The following is a 16,522-nucleotide window of genomic DNA, read 5'->3' on the forward strand; positions in this document are numbered from 1 at the left end:
AATTGAGTATTAACTCAACATTAGCCATTGTTGAAGTTTCGGCTTTTAATATCTTGCTCTGTTCCACTTTAGATTTCTTGAGAGAATATAATTCCTTTGCTTTCCAAACACCACGTTAATCTAAATCTTCATGGCGCCAATTGTCGGCTATTAATCAAAACTATTTCTTCCTGAAATTTTGGATTATATAAAATTTGAACCCAATCGCTCCATAAACATGCAACGTAAGATTCTGATTCTTCTCCCTAACTAACTGATTTTGGATTTCATTTGTGCGAATAATAACCCCCCAAATCTGAAAGTCTTTCCTTCAAGCCTTCAAGGTGAGGTATTCTATCCCTGAGCACCCAAAAAATTTGATTTTTTTTTTGTTATATATTTTACTTTTCTAATTCCTTCTGCGTTATCTCTGATGGGTTTGAATGATAAATGACATTGTGGGTGTAATTGTTTCAGATGGATGCACCAAATGGATCCCAAGATCCTGAGAAAACCCTTGATTCACAAGTCAAAGCGTTCTTTGATTCTGCTCCACCTCTCCAGAATATGAATGACATCTTTCAGAAATTGAATCACTTCATTCAGCTGAATTCTTTATCTTCAGGCAAGTGATTGTGACAGTGACACTCTTTTGTATCGTATTGTATTGTGTTCTAGACCATTAAAAATTATGCTTTCTTTTATTGGCATTTCTCCTTTTGTGTTTTTTTTATGCTTGCCCTGCATAATGTGTGGTGGATTTTTGTTGTTGTTGTTGTTGTTGCCTTCACAGAAAATGGGATAGGTAGGAGAATTGTTTGTGTGACTTCTGGTGGCACCACTGCTCCATTGGAGCAGCGGTGCGTTCGCTATGTTGACAACTTTAGTTCAGGTCATAGGGGAGCCACATCCACTGAGTATTTGTTCTTGCATTTGCTCTTGTTCTTGTTCTTGTCAATGAAACTTTTTCTTGGATATTTGTTTGGTGATCTCTTGGAGGGGAATGAATACTATGTTGCTATAGTGTAGGTATTTTCTGAAGGCGGGATATGCTGTGATCTTCTTGTACCGGAGGTGAATTTTTCTGTATATCCTTCTTTTACGTTTGTTTTTTGTGTGTTGTTGCTTACTTACCTGTAACTCTTGTTCAGAGGAAGTTTCCAGCCATTCTGTAGATCCCTTCCTGATGATCCCTTACTTGAATGCTTTGAGGCCACCGAAAGATTAAACATTCAAGGTCTTTGGTTTCTGCTTCATCCTCTTCTACTACAATTAAAAAAGGGAAGGAAAAGAATATAAATAAAATGATACCAATAACTCTACTAGCAATGCTTCACATTAGAATTTGCACTTAAAATTGTGATAAACTGAAATGAAAGACTTGATCATGTGGGTCGTTAGTTGTATAAAACAAAGATGTTAAGTTCCTTGTAAGATTTTCTTTTCCCCTCTTCTTCCTCTAGAAGATTCGTAATTTTTATCTTGATTCACTAAAGGCGGACAAGATTCCATCATATACATAATTTCATCATATAATGCAATTTCCTTTGATTTTTAATCTTGTCCTTAGATGAAGACCACTCAAAATGATACTTAATTGTGTAATTTGTAATGATGTTATTTTGCATGCCCACTTCATTTTTTCTTATATTGCTGTTTTGGTGAATATAATGCATTTTGGTGAATGCTGTTATATACTTCAGTCCGTGAGGCTTATTCTAAAGCAGTGAAGACCGCCATCATGGATCATCATGCTGTATGATCTGTAGCTAAGATTTTGTCATTTCATTGTTTTTTTATTTTCCATCTAATTCCATTTTGCTTTGTTAATAAGTATAGCCTTACTACGATATCATATTATTGCAGCCAGTGACTAGTGGTCTCCTGTTAAAGCTTCCTTTCAGCACTATATTTGAGTATCTTCAGGTTAGCTTCACTCCGTCACTGTAATTTCTTTTTATTAATTTTATGTAACAATGCAGCACAATCTGTTACATGGTGTATATAGTTTCTTCCTGTCTTGGTGTTTGGCAGCAATAATTTGTTTATTTTTTATTTTTCATTTCCGTGGGTTCATCAGATGGCTGGAGCAACTTGTTATTTTGCAGCTTAACTTTATGTGCTTAATCATTATATATCTTGGCACAAATTGATCATTGATAAATATGTTTTTTATTTTGTAGATGCTGCAAATCATTTCAAAGCCAATGAAGGATATCGGCCCACGTGCAATGTTCTATCTTGCTGCTGCAGTATCTGACTTTTATGTTCCTTGGAAGGACATGGTATAAAATTGATATGTTGGTTCTTCTTTCCATGAAAGTTTCATGCCTTATTAACTTCAACTATGGCTTGAATGATTTTGTAATATGTTAAGATACAAGAATATTAACCATGTCAATTTCAACATCTGTGCTAGAGTTAGTTATTATTTAGAGAATTAGCATACAGATAACACAGCATAACTTAATTAGTCCTGCTTAGATTGTGAAAACTGAAAAATATGAGCAGAAAAACATTTATTGAATCATCGGAACTATTTAAGGGTGATTTTGAGATTAATGATTACCGTGAAAATTGCTCTGCAAAGCTAGGATCTTGAAATTAAAACACCTCAATTCATAAAATATACTTGACTTGGTAATATCTACTTGCTATATATTTATCCTATGCAGGTAGAACATAAAATTCAGTCTGGATCTCACATCTTGGATGTGAAACTTGTTCAAGTGCCAAAGATGCTATCAGTGCTTAGAAAAGATTGGGCACCCCTTGCTTTTTGTATATCTTTCAAGGTATTGATGGGTTGGATATTTAGTCTTTACAACTTTTTGGAGTAATATTGTAATACTTACCTTTCCTCCCTGGTTAACAGTTAGAGACAGATTCAAACATTCTTCTAAATAAGGCGCGGGGTGCTCTCGAGAAGTACAATATGCATGCTGTTGTTGCGAACGAGCTCTCCACGCGCAAGGAGCAAGTGGTGGTTGTCACCATTGACGACAAGATTACAGTTCAACGAGATAAGAGTAAGGCTGATGATGATGTAAAGAATCCCCTCATTAAGCTTCTTTCTCAGAGACATTCAGCTTACATTGAGGATTCTAAGAGAACGAGGTGATTCACTTTTTGGCTTCTTCTCCATGTTGCAATTCCATGACAACTCAACTCTCGTTGTATGTAATAAAACCATGAAAATGAAAAGGATTACACAATATAGATATATTGAAATTGTGGTTTTAGTAAATGAAGGAAGAGAAAATAGAAATAGTGTTAAAAAGGAGATAGTTTCAATGGGAGAAATAAGTAGTTTAAATTTTAATGTACTGTATCAAGGTTACAAGTTTTCTACTTTTTTTAATATTTAACCATATTGGATTTAGCTTGTTTAAAGTATAGTACATGATACATCTCAATTATTGATGGGAGAAAGAAAAATCAATAATTCATAATTTTTAAAGATAACAATTACCATAACTACATATACATACAGGATTTCCTATCAAAGTAATTAAGTGCTACAATTGGGAAAGAAAAATCTCATTCATCTTTATACTATATATAAGTTACAAAATGCATATATGTACACCTATATTCCGTATAATAATATAATTAAAAATGAATTAGATTTGGGGAGGAAACATTATGGTATTGAATAAAATATTAGCTATTGATAAGTGGGAATTATGTCCCATTTTCATTCATCACTATCTGATTCAAGACCTTCTGCCGCCAAGAGCTGGCTGATAAGTTTATCTTGATCTTGCTCTGCCTTTCTTCTCATCAAATCTCTTTTCTTGAGAACAAGTGTGTGCCTTTTAAGGGTATTGGAGAAATTCTTAGCAGCAGCTGCCTTCTCTCTAGCTAGAATCTTCCTTGCCTCATCAGGATCCATCTAAGATTTTACAAACTATTTCAGTCACATAAAACTAAAGAAAAACATAACCATGTGATACTGTTGCCATTTCAAAACACAAATTCTACTTTAGGGTGAAAAACTACTTCCTTCTATTCAAAATAACTGTTGTTTTGACTTAATTTATGCCCTGTATTCTTTAAAATTCACTCAAACCTGGAAGTGATAAATTTTAAGTATGCCCTAATACCTTTGAACGAGAAAGTTGACGGAAACGTAGATTCAACTCTCGCTGTTGCTGCTCAGCCCAAGCAGCAACTGCCATATCACCACGTTGATCAAAAGCTTTTCGCTTTTTCATTAGCCACTCCATCCATGCCTCAGACGCCTGAAGGAATCAAAACACCACTTCAATTGACATTTGATAATATGAAGAGAAGTAATGTGTTATGAGATTACAAAAAGAAGAAAGGATATGGTCCCGGTTCACAAATCAAACTTAGACACTCCTATGATTCAAAAGATAAAAAAGTAAAGAAATTGATAAGTGCAATCTCCATAGGAAACACAAAATAGTAATATCTGATTAAGTAACTCAATCTGGCACGCTTATACAAAGGGAAGAAATTGATAGCATGTCCTACTTTGCTATAGGATTGTAAGATCGAAGAATAAGGCAGTTTAATATATCAATATGACAACACTTTGTATGTGGAACTGTAACAATCGTAGACATAGTTTTACCCACCAACCTTTGAAGTATAGAAATTAAAAGACAATGCACACATGTTCTAAAAATGTTAAAAGTTAGAAAAACAAAAGTTAAATATATTGAAGTTCCTCTATGAAAGATAAAACTTAACAAGTAATAGAATCAACTGCGAAGGTAGTCAGATGCATAAAAGATATTACCTTCATAGGGTTGACTCGGTTATCCATATCATACCGTCTTCGCTTCTCATCGTCTATAAGCAATTCATAAGCAGCTTGGATCTTAATGAACCTAGCTTCTGCTGTTTCGCCTTCCTCAAGGGATCCTCTACCATCATAGACTGGGGGAATAGTGAAGTAGAGTTACTATATGTATTCAGACATTAAGTTCATCTTAGAAAACAACACAAGCACAGTGGAACCGTACTTCTAGCAAACTACTAGTATCCAAAACAAGATGTAAACGCCACAATGCAAAGTAGCTGCAGATGCTAAGCTTCAAGTTAAATAGACAGATGAACATATTGCTTCTAGATGTGATAAGGTAGGCCATCATAAATCAGTGTTACAAACAACCCTTCAATGAAGCAGTGGCTGGAATTAACATATATAGTTACATACCATCTGGATGATAGAATTTAGCCAATCGTCGATAAGCGCTCTTTATCTGTTCTTCATCAGCATCTCTGTCCAATTCTGTTGTTTCAGCATAGTCAATTGAAGAATCAACTGTCAAAACAAGTATCCATGGGAATTTTTCCATCCCTATTCTCTTCCTACAACAAAGGCTAACATCATTTACACCACTACACAAACAACCATTCACGAATGAAGGTGACAACCCCAAATGCATTGAATTCAATAATAACTAGAAGTTTTCCAAAAAAAAAAATTCAGTAAAAAGTTTCAACTTTAGCGAAACCCGAATTATAATCGGTAGTCTTTTCAGCTGCAAGACTCTGTTTCGGCTGAAATTTTTTTTCCTTTTCTTCCATTTTCGTTGTTTTCGGGAAAAGGAACAAACTTTAGAGTGAAAAGTTTCAGTATTTTACCAAGGGTTTCATACGGGGATTGTTGTTCGTCCCAATTTGAAGCCTTGGCCAGAGTTCTCCTCTGATTAACGCGAAACCATAGTCCAGTCCTGCTCGAACCCCAGGAATCGATGAGCCAGGAAGAGTATAACGAGAAAGAGGGAAAACGGGAATTGCAATTAGGGTTCCGAAAAGAAGAAGCCCTGGTTTGAAACTGGTGTCTGCAAGTAATGAAAGAAGAGAAGAACAGTGTGTGAGGCCTACACAGGGTTATCAAATTGCTCATAATGTTCCGGTGAAATTTGGAAGCTCTTCCACCTGAAAATCAACGCAACGATGCAACGCAGAAACCAGAACCACCCAAGTGCAAATTTTTTTTTTTCGGGGGAGGGTCGTGGAAGTTTAAGGAAGAGAATACGTGATGGCCCTCAATGACAACGAACCTCTGTTTAATATGTGAATCTTATAGAATCTTTGAATTTTTGCAGTTCTTATTTTCCTTTCCTTCTTTTTGTTAATTATTTTTCTGAAATTTCCCTCAATCTCAATTCTCAGGGGTGCAATTTTTTTAAGTTTAAGAGAGTAAAGATTTTTACGGTTCTTTTTAGATGAATTCCTTAAAAAATAAATTAAAAAAATTAGTTAATTAGTTATACATTGTAACGTTTATTTTTATTATATAATATTTAATTATTTATCAATTTAATTTAATTTTAATTATTGAATTAGATTTTTGTGTTTAAATAAATTTTTAAATAATAAATTTAAAAAATATTTATTTTTATTAATGTGTTAATACTTAATACTAATTGTCTGCATAAAACTGACATAAAATCTTAGAACAAATATTTTTTTCAGATGTGTTAATACTTAATACTGTTTTATATATCAGAGTCCTATTATTTTAATCCAAGATGATTAGGTTCTCAATTTAACATTTTAACAACTATTTCCCTTTAGAAATTTTTTTTTTAATCCTATATTGCTTGCCGTCTTCTCATCATCACCCACCTCTCATCCACCATCCTCTGCAAAAAGATGTGACTGTGATTCTTTTCAAAACAAATTAATTATCTTATGTATTTAATTGCATGCTTTTGTTTTAGAGATTTTACTTACAGTGAGCAATTTTACAAAATCAAAGATACAACTAAGCCTTTTTTTTTTCTTTACCTAAAGATCAATGACATTACCACATGATTCTCAAATTCTAACTTTGGCTCATATTTTATAATCGATAATGTTAGAAAAACAATAAAAAATAAGTTCAAATAATTTAAACTTATCTTATTTAGTATTCATTAATTCTAACAATAATTAATGAATGTTAAATAAAATAAGTTTTGGATGTTTTCACTAATTTATTTTGTTTTTCAAATATTATTATTTTATAATATAGTATTAAAGATGATATGTACAAGCAAACTCTCTAGACCAAGATAATAGATAAGTAGGCATCATGGTACACACTACATAATACGCATAGATATTGTTCTCTTTCATCTATCAGTGTCACTATTTGATTAATCCAAAGACAGTGATAGATTAAAAGATATGGAAAGGACTTGCACAACTTGAGTCATTGCTATGCAATGAAATGAGAAGCATCTAGAGAGGTTGAGATGGACGAGAAGCCCAAAGAGAACTAAGAGAACGAAGTCTTTGCAAGTATTGCCCCAAAGCCAGCAATCCTTGAGCAGCTTGATGTGTTGTTAGGATCCTTGACATGTGTATCAGTGTCTGTTGCCTAAGATGATCTGCCTGTATTCATTATCGACCGGATAAATGTATTAGTGATGGAGGAACCAATCTGTCTCCAGAATAATTATCAAAAATTGTGGACAATAGAGCTTAGTCAGTAGCAACAGAGGAGATAGATTGATGCACTGCATAACTAGTCTATCTTCTCTGTTGCTATTGACTGAACTCGCTCTATTGTCCACAAGAATTTCTAAAAAATAAAAATTTATTGAGAACTAAAGTGTCCGATCTGAAGACTAATTCAGGTATTTGATGTTGTGTTACCTGGTTAAGGAAGCCTTCAAGTCCCTCAATTTTCTCAATGGAATCAGCCATCTGAAACCCAAAGTTTCCTGCTACCAATGGATCAACTGCAATGTTGTGGACAAGACTCTGCTGGAGTTTATCCAGTCCTTGTGAGAGAGCATCTTCGGCTTGTTGCGACGATAGCCGGAGTCTGCTAATGCTAGCAGTTTGTTGTTCAGTTAAAGGTTCAAGCTGTGGCACAATGATCTGCAAGAAAATAAAAAAGATTGCTAGTTAATTGAGGTTGTCCACAATTAACAATTTAATTTTTTTGTTATTACCAAAATTCATATTGATATTCTGTTTGTTCTAAGGAAGCAAGATTTTTGATGCAAATGAGTTACAATGTTATATGAATCAGATTACACTTAGAAGCTGCGAAGGGCGAGATCCTCCGATCCAAAGGAAAAGGCGCTCCGCGGATGATTTCCAGACACCACTGATTAGGTAGAATATATCAGCCTTTGCAGCATCTGATTTCATCTTGAAAAGATTTGAGTAATGATTCAACAGAGTTTGAACAAGTTGATTGAGTTGTTCATCAGGTGCTTGAGTTTGGAATGCATTTCTGAGTTCTTCATTCAGTTTGTGTTGCTCTTCAATCCAATTTCCATATTCAATTTCAAACAAAACAATCCCTGCTTCACATATATACAAGGACCACCACTTAATAGAAGAATTTATTGTAAGGAAGGTTAAAAAAAACTATTGGTATAAGAATTCACAAACCTGAGTTTAATGATCCAGAAGATCCCATATAACTAGCATCCAATGGATTGTTTCCAATATACATACTCTGCAAGGAATCCTTTTAGTTATATATGATTAAGGAGCATAAATCATTGATATGGTTTTTGAGTTTAGCATTATCACCTGCTTTTTGGCTTTAACAATCTCCTCCTCCAATTGCATGAGCTTCAAACGGCTTGTTTCTAATTGTTGAACATAAGCCTATCAAGAACAGAATTACAAATCAGAACACAAAAACATTGGCTACCTTCTTTGTAAGTCCAATTTCGCTACCTTTTTTCGCAGTCGGCTCTTCCGAGCTGCCTCTCGATTCTGAGCTAGCCGTCTTAGTACCTAGACAAAATAATGTCAGAGCCTAACAAAACAAGATCATTCATGATCAAGATACATTGCAAATGTTTTAAGAGTAACACTCTCATGAAATTTCATTACCTTACTAACATCTTTATTGGTAGCCTCTTGATTTTGTCTAGATTGTTCCCTCAATTCATGTGGAACATATTCAGGCTGTAGAAATCAAATTCAAAAGTTGGTTACAAATTACAATCTAGATTAGAAGATAATAATAAAGCTGATAGAAAAAACTCATGCTCTCTAATTAATCAACCTTGTTATCCATGGCCATGGTGCTTGTGCTCATCAACAACATTGGAGAAGTGATTGAATTTATGAGGCCACCATCAACCTTAAAGTTGTCACCCCACATGCTAACTTGTGGGAATGTCTCAAATATATCCATTGATTTTCTTCTATTTCCTGCAAAAAAGGGTTGTTTCTAAACAAGAAAAAAGGTGCATCATTATTAATTTGACACACAATAATAATTAACAAACATGCAATGTTCTCTTCATTTCATTCTCATATGAATATTCCAAGCATGACATGCATGCTAGTTAGCACTTCCCAGAATGTAGAATAATACATACTATTAAGGATTGAATCACTATTGAAGGATGCAGAGTCTATACAGAGAATAAGGTCTCAAGAAACACTGAAATAACATGTTTTGGTTCTTCTGATTTTCTCATATTCCTTCCATTTTCAATAAATACATCATCATATCAATTCATGTGAGTTTTCTGCAAAAACTTGCTATAACACACACACACACACACACACACAAAATAACTAACTAAACAATATAGTACATTAAAAATGGTTAGAATTTCAAATTTAACTAATAAGTAGTGCTACATAGTAAAATAGTAAATACAGTTTAGGAACACATATATAGCTAGTGACATATGACATACCTATTTGCAGCTAGCTAGGAAAACCAGATGCCAAAAAACCTTGCCTTACTGCAGAACATGTATATAACTCCTCTATCATTAGTATCATTATATATTTATTCCTAGAAACTTTGGAGAAGGAGATTATATATATATGAACAAAGAAACCTTATCCTGTATGTTTTTGGAAAAAGAAAAAAAGGCTTTAGCTATTGCTAAATAATTAAATAAATTGTTTAACCAAAGTAATGTATAGTGTTACAAACCTGACACCTCAACTTTGTTAAATAATAATAATAAATGAATAATATCAATATATAATATGGTATAGTTGAGCATGAAAACTATTTAAGTAGTGTTATTAGATATATTCGACCAAAGTTGTTGTCTCTTCAACTCTATAATATGGTTTCTCATAATAACGACATGGATCACACACACACACAAATGCTTTTTCATAAAAGAGGAGATAAAGATTTCTTAAAGTGGCCAGTTTTCAACTTTCTTTTTTTCTTTTTTCCCCATCACCTAATATGCATCAATAACAGTGTGTGAGTTCAACTTTAATCAATAATTTCTTTATTTCCCCCTTATTTTGACTTTCAACTGTAGTGATCTCTCAAATTATTATCAAACTCTATGCGTTTTATATGATTTTTGGATTTTTCTAACGAACGATAGCACCACTTTTTATTTAATCTATCTGCTACCAAAAGGCCATGCATGTATAGATAACTAGCCCCATTAGAGAAATTTTAAATTATTTGTGATACTTTGGTCTTCATGTATCTCTTAATGTTAAAAGTGTTTGTTTTAATCAACTCTTGTTGTAAAATTCGGTTACTTTAACATTCATTTTATATCATATGTTATCAAGGGAAATTGAAATATAAACATTACAATAATGCTCGTACAAATTTAGTAATGCTCTGATAGCTAATTTGGTTTGGTCGAGTAATTAATTTATTCTTACGTTGAAGCGATTTAAATCTTATCTTAATCTATTAATTAACTGTTAAATAGAATTCAAATTCATAGTAGATTAATTGTAATAATATAGTAAAAACTTACATTTTGTATCATAAAAAAAATTCATTAATAAAATATTTGTATATAGTATAATACAAATATCAAAAATGATATTCGTATACTAAAATACATGTTTAGTTATTTTCAATGTATATTTATATTTTAATATATATTTTATACTAATAATTAACTTTGATAGCTGATTTTAGTGTACACGTAATATAGTTGTGTAAATATTTATGATCTTCACTCTTTACTCTCACCTCTATGTTTTTCATCTCTGTGCTGTGCACAATAAACTATATACCAAAAGAATCATGTTAATAACTGAAATTTCATCTCCAGTTAGAATTATCCATGTTGAATAATCACATACCTAGTTGCACTCATAGCTTGTCGAGTAAGTTTTCTGTGTCTTTTAAAAGATTCCGATGGGAAAAAAATAATTGCTGGTTGATGTTTATGTGCTTATATAATTATCGATCCCACTTATGATTATTTAAATAAAATTTCTTGCTTCATGGACCCTATTAGTTGGTGCATAAAAAAATTGTATTACGCGTAAACAGCTGACACTACTATGAAAAAGAATGTTTGACGCAAACATGTAGCTTTAAAAAAAAATAAATAAAAAAGATTAGGAAAAGGAAAAGTTGTAACTTCCTCTTTGCTAAGTGGTATTGCATGATATACCTATTTGCTAACTGGATTTTTAGAGAAAGTAAATTAAAGTTCATGATTAATTATAACCATTAATTAGTATTCTCTTTATTTCAAACTAATTGTCTCTTTTTATTTTTATTTTTGTTACAAATTAAATATTATTTTTAAATTTTAAGAAATATTAATTAATTTAATTAGATTTTTATCTATTGTGTCCTTTGTTATTAAATAGAAAAAAGAAAAAATTAGAAATAAAAAAATCAATATAGAAAAAAATGGTATTAATAATATTTTTTTGTCCTTTTTTATTGTTTATATTTTCAATAAAATTTAGTAATTGTCTTAATTATTAAAAGAATACATTTAATTTGAAATAAAAGCAGTACATAAATTAGTTAATTAATTATGAACTAATTAATGTTATATGGTATTATGCAGTGCACACAATACTATAAATCTTGATTTGTCATGGTTAGGGGTGGCAAGCGGAAAAGTCCGTCCCGTCCCGCCTAATGAGACGGTCCTAGAATCTTAATCCGTTCTGTCTAACGGCAGGCTTAGCCCGCCAAATATTTTTTTTTAATTTTTAACTATTAATTAATAGGATTAATCTCTACATACAAGTGTCTTGCGCTTACAAACTTTACAAGTCTAAAGAAAACGAAACTCAGTAAACACGCTGCTTATGTTACGTACCTCTTTAAGAGACTTTTAAACCAATTCAAATCAATTAACGCGCAAATATATAACTTCCATTTTTCAAAAGATTTCGTTTCTTTTTTCGAATTTCTTGCCAAATTTGTTGGATCTCCTTCATGCTTCGTTTTTTTTTCAACTTTCATGGTTTCTGAAATCAAACTTTGAAATTGTTTTGAAGATAATGGAACTTCAGAAATACACCCAAATGATTATAGAAATAAATCAAACGATTACAGAAATACACTTAAACGGTTACAGAAAGGATTACAGAAATACACCCAAAGGATTATAAAAATATACCCAAAGGATTTAAGAAATACACCCAAAATATGGGAGAGACAGTATCTTTCTTCTTGAAATCTTTTAATGTTTTTCTGGTTAAGGATGAGACACATAGCAGAGACAATCTAGAAAAAAAAACCTAGAAGAACAGTAAAACAATACCTTGAATAATATTTCTTCGTTTTTTCTGGTGATTTTTTATGAAAATTTGTATCTTTTCTTCTTGATTTCTTCTACTCTTCGCGAGAAGTTGGAACGTGTCTTTTGTTTCGAATGTCCCTTGAATATTGACGGTTTGCGTTGTGATTGAGGAAGAAGAGGAAGAGTGTGGCATAATGGACGCGTGTGTTGGACACTCGATTTTAAAGGAATGGTGCGTGTCTTTTCTTCTTGGACTTAGACCAACTTGTATAGCTTGTAAGCCAAAAAGGCTTGTATGTGTAGCAGACCTCTAAATAATATATATATATATATATATATATATATATATATATATATATATATATATATATATATAAAGGCATAAAATTTCTTCTATTTTTTACTTTTAACTATTATAATTTCTAAAAATATAAACAAATTATAATTTTTATATTCACAAACATTAAAGTATTTGTAATTATAAATATCTAATAAATATAATTATAAACCAAGTTTTTATCCAAAATATAATTATAAATATTGTTCCCAAAGCAAAATAAACATAATCCAAAACATAATTATAAATATTGTCTCTAAAACAAAATAAACATAATGCAAAACACTCAATTTTCATCTTCATTCTCTTGTAAGTTGGGTTGGGAGAAGTTGGGTTTTGACAAAAAAATTGTAAAAATACCCCTAGCAAAAAAAATACTAAGTCCGATGGGAAAGCCCACCCGCCCCGTCAAAGCTCGCAGTTTAAGCGGTACAGATTAGGTGGATTTTTGTTATTTAGCGGTCCCAATTTTTCAATCCAATCCGTCTTTTTTGGCGGATTACGCGGACCGGACCGACGAATTTAGTCCGACGAGTTTAGACCCGTTTGCCACCCCTAATCATGGTAATGCATGGATAATCAATGTCATATTTGTAAGAATATTCTATTTTTCAAAATACAAAAGTATCAGATAAAAATGTTATCTAATTTTCGAAGGAGTTAGTGTAACTTTTATAAGGTAAAAGATATCATTTGTAATGTTATCTAATTTCAAATTAAATAAATATATGGAAAGCTTTTAAGAATTTTTTAATTTAGGAGCACATGAAGACCGATATGAACTGCACAGGTAAAAGTATTTCCTAAATATGTTACTCCATTTTATTTATTTAAAAAAAATTGATGAACCGATAGAGTAAAAAATTGTGTACGGTTCTAATCGAATTTATACATATAAATAAATTTTTAAGTAACAAATTTAAAAATTAATTACTTTTATTGTGTACGGTTCTAATCGAATTTATACATATAAATAAATTTTTAAGTAACAAATTTAAAAATTAATTACTTTTATTAATGTGATAATATATAATTATTAGATATAGGTCTAAAAAAATTTTACATTAATAAAAAAAATTTCTTAAAAAAGAATACGTGGTTCACAATGAAAAAAGTTGATAGTCTCTATTTATTTTTATTTAAATTTTATATATTACATTAATAATATTATTATCATTATTATGATAATTAGCGTCTGCCTGACAATTACATTTTTATATAAGATGTATATATTTTATAGATTTTAATTTTATTGTATTGAACGTATAAAATATTTTATTCAGTGATATAATTATATTTGTCTTTTTAAATGACTATTAACATAATCAATAAAAATAATTATTATCTTTTATGATATAGTGTTACATGATTAAATATATGTATAAAATTAATTTACACTCACAGTAATTATTAAAATTAAATTCTATTTTATATTATATAAAAAAACAATTATAATTTAATGATTAAAGATTGTATGTAAGTAATTTTTATAGTATAAAAAATATTATATTTAATTCCTCACCATACATATATATATATATATATATATATATATATATATATATATATATATATATATATATATTTCTCTTAAATTAAAGTATACATTCCACCTGTCATGTCTTGGAGGATGGAAAAATTTCCCCATTTCTTTTTTTTGCCACAGAAGCACTAAAAAAAACATTTCCAATATATATATATATATATATATATATATATATATATGGCTTTGGGCTAGTGTTACTTTCATTAATTTATTAAGGACCCAACAATAATTCCCTTATGTAGGGGCTAAAATTAATGAGTAAGTGACAGAGGTTGCATATGACAAAAAATTTCATGCTGTACTCCAAAATCCAAAGTAGTAATTGGAATTAATTCTGCAAAATCTTTTAACTTTGTTGATGGTGGCAAATGGTGCTTTTAACATAGGACTTGGATTCTTTATTTTATCCATCTTCTCTCCCTATGACTAATGGCATCTTCTTTGCTGATGTGTACCTCCATTACTTTTTAAATTATTAAAGAAAAAGAAAATTTTCCAAATTGGGAAAACTTATAAAATAAGCTAACCAAAATTCTTCTATCTGCATAAACATAACTTGGTAACAAAGATAATTTGCTTGCCCAAATATGTCCCTATTTCTTCTTTAATTCTCTCTTTGCCTTTTTGTTAGTTAGTTAGTTAACAAGTTGTTATTAAACGGAAACCTTTGTTTACTACATAATCTTTGTTCAGAAACTCGTGAACATTTTACTGTTTATTTGATCCGAACAAAAAAAAAGATTAAATAAAATTATAGAGTACTGAAAACATTACTTTGTGGATATATATAGAGAGAATGAAGAGATGACGAGGTTAAGTAATTAATTAAGAATAATAATGACATATATTATTGGTTGATATTGCTGTTAAGGATTCAGTAATAATATTCTTCTTCTTTTGGTTGGCTTTGACAGTCTAATAATATTCCTTCACAGCTATATGTTCCTATTCGTTAGGAACAAAATTATTATTATTATTATTATTATTATTATTATTATTATTATTATTATTATTATTATACGAGTTTAATTTTTATATACTTATAAAGTAAATAAATTTTAATTATGTTAGATGTAGATAAAAAATCAATTATCAATTAGTCACTTATATAATATTAAAATATAAAATATACACTAAAAATAAATTAAACTATATATATTTATATGTGTAGTTTAAATGAGTTATACAAAATATATTGTGATTTATTTTTTATATGCACATAGTATTTTAAAATAGAAGAGTGTTAGGAGGTCAGTAATTTTTGTGATTTGTAGCCATCAATAATGTTTGAGCAATGCTAGAGAATTAAAAGAGTATTAGCCAAAAATCAACCAAAATATTTTTGGTGAATCCAAAATTTCTACGAATTAATATATATGGATGTTTCTTTTCCTAAGTATCAGAATATTTTTTTTTCATACTAAATTGATGTTCTTTTATATATTTTTCGAATTTTTTTGTATTACAAATGTGAATGCCTCTATTTCTTTAAAAATTTCATATTTTTTTAAATTTTATAGATATTTAATTATTTTTTCTAAAATATAATTAGATATTTTTTTGTTAAGTATTATGATATTTTTTTTCATATTAAATGAATGTTTTTTTTATATTTTTGTTTAAATGCTTGTAACATCCACGAGAAATTTTGTTTATAACCTGGTTGGTGACATTTAAGTCTAAGATTACAAAAGAAGAGAAATTTGTTATCCCTAACAAATCATCTACATAGGATGATGATGGTATTTATGTGGTAACAGAAATCAATTAGTGAGAAGGTTGATCTGGATTGAACTTGATAGATTCCCTCCATATGAGCTCCTTGACATCCTCTTCAGTGCATGTTGGATGCTCAAAGTCAAAACTGAGCCTTGGACAAACCGGCTCATCATTGATGGCCTCCGTCGCCTCCTTAGATAGCACAATCGGCCTCAGGCTTATGCCGGAGCTATTCGGTCTCGACGCGCCTGTTCCTGTCGCTGTTGACGCCGGCTGCAAGGGGGAAGTCACGTGCGCTGACGCGCGAAAACTCCGAGACTCAAACCCGAGTCCGAACATAAGGTTCACAAGTTTCCGATCTGGTAAAGACAGTTCTGACTAGAAGCGGAAACGATTGGAGGAGTGGGTTGCGGTGGGGAAGCGGAGAGGACTTAACGGTGAGAGAGAGATCTGTGTGTGTGATTGTTAGAGGTGGGTAGATTAATGTCAGAAAGAAAAGGA

General features: G+C 30.9%; 3 protein-coding genes across 4 annotated transcripts; 1 reads left to right on the top strand and 2 right to left on the bottom strand.

The window, feature by feature from the left end:
- Positions 1-4: 4 nt before the first annotated feature.
- LOC112706133 (phosphopantothenate--cysteine ligase 2-like) lies at positions 5-3,372 on the top strand. 2 transcript variants are annotated; one of them, XM_025757269.3, is made up of 10 exons: positions 5-323; positions 457-604; positions 773-896; positions 1,009-1,053; positions 1,131-1,216; positions 1,683-1,735; positions 1,846-1,905; positions 2,163-2,264; positions 2,655-2,774; positions 2,855-3,372. In XM_025757269.3, the coding sequence occupies exons 2-10, from the start codon at positions 457-459 to the stop codon at positions 3,098-3,100; spliced, it is 984 nt and encodes a 327-aa protein (XP_025613054.1). In that variant the 5' UTR covers positions 5-323; the 3' UTR covers positions 3,101-3,372. The 2 variants fall into 2 exon arrangements, with proteins under 2 accessions (XP_025613054.1, XP_072056786.1); XM_072200685.1 differs by having other exon boundaries at positions 17-328.
- A 131-nt stretch (positions 3,373-3,503) lies between these two features.
- On the bottom strand, positions 3,504-6,133 carry LOC112706134 (uncharacterized). The gene is made up of 5 exons (XM_025757270.3): positions 5,599-6,133; positions 5,168-5,242; positions 4,748-4,887; positions 4,086-4,223; positions 3,504-3,874 (listed from the first exon to the last, which is right to left on the bottom strand). Exons 1-5 carry the CDS (start codon positions 5,861-5,863, stop codon positions 3,677-3,679), a joined length of 816 nt encoding a protein of 271 aa, XP_025613055.1. The 5' UTR covers positions 5,864-6,133; the 3' UTR covers positions 3,504-3,676.
- A 794-nt stretch (positions 6,134-6,927) lies between these two features.
- On the bottom strand, positions 6,928-9,944 carry LOC112706135 (transcription factor TGA3). Its single transcript, XM_025757272.3, has 9 exons — positions 9,627-9,944; positions 8,981-9,148; positions 8,806-8,880; positions 8,647-8,706; positions 8,497-8,574; positions 8,353-8,419; positions 7,990-8,261; positions 7,603-7,830; positions 6,928-7,338 (listed from the first exon to the last, which is right to left on the bottom strand). Exons 2-9 carry the CDS (start codon positions 9,110-9,112, stop codon positions 7,186-7,188), a joined length of 1,065 nt encoding a protein of 354 aa, XP_025613057.1. The 5' UTR covers positions 9,113-9,148; positions 9,627-9,944; the 3' UTR covers positions 6,928-7,185.
- Between the last annotated feature and the right edge of the window lie 6,578 nt (positions 9,945-16,522).

Source organism: Arachis hypogaea, chromosome 8, assembly GCF_003086295.3.
Source record: "Arachis hypogaea cultivar Tifrunner chromosome 8, arahy.Tifrunner.gnm2.J5K5, whole genome shotgun sequence".
In the NCBI taxonomy this organism is placed as follows: domain Eukaryota; kingdom Viridiplantae; phylum Streptophyta; class Magnoliopsida; order Fabales; family Fabaceae; genus Arachis; species Arachis hypogaea.

Excerpts from the sequence above, each read along its gene's own strand:
- LOC112706133 (XM_025757269.3), top strand. The coding sequence starts at position 457 with ATGGATGCACCAAATGGATCCCAAGATCCTGAGAAAACCCTTGATTCA. Across the intron at positions 897-1,008 it reads AGGGGAGCCACATCCACTGA|GTATTTTCTGAAGGCGGGAT; the intron begins GTATTTGTTCTT and ends GCTATAGTGTAG. Across the intron at positions 1,906-2,162 it reads CTATATTTGAGTATCTTCAG|ATGCTGCAAATCATTTCAAA; the intron begins GTTAGCTTCACT and ends TTTATTTTGTAG.
- LOC112706134 (XM_025757270.3), bottom strand. The coding sequence starts at position 5,863 with ATGAGCAATTTGATAACCCTGTGTAGGCCTCACACACTGTTCTTCTCT. Across the intron at positions 5,243-5,598 it reads ATCCCCGTATGAAACCCTTG|AATTGGACAGAGATGCTGAT; the intron begins GTAAAATACTGA and ends CTGAAACAACAG. Across the intron at positions 3,875-4,085 it reads GTCAACTTTCTCGTTCAAAG|ATGGATCCTGATGAGGCAAG; the intron begins GTATTAGGGCAT and ends GTAAAATCTTAG.
- LOC112706135 (XM_025757272.3), bottom strand. The coding sequence starts at position 9,112 with ATGGATATATTTGAGACATTCCCACAAGTTAGCATGTGGGGTGACAAC. Across the intron at positions 8,881-8,980 it reads CCATGGCCATGGATAACAAG|CCTGAATATGTTCCACATGA; the intron begins GTTGATTAATTA and ends TGATTTCTACAG. Across the intron at positions 7,831-7,989 it reads GCCCTTCGCAGCTTCTAAGT|ATCATTGTGCCACAGCTTGA; the intron begins GTAATCTGATTC and ends ATTTTCTTGCAG.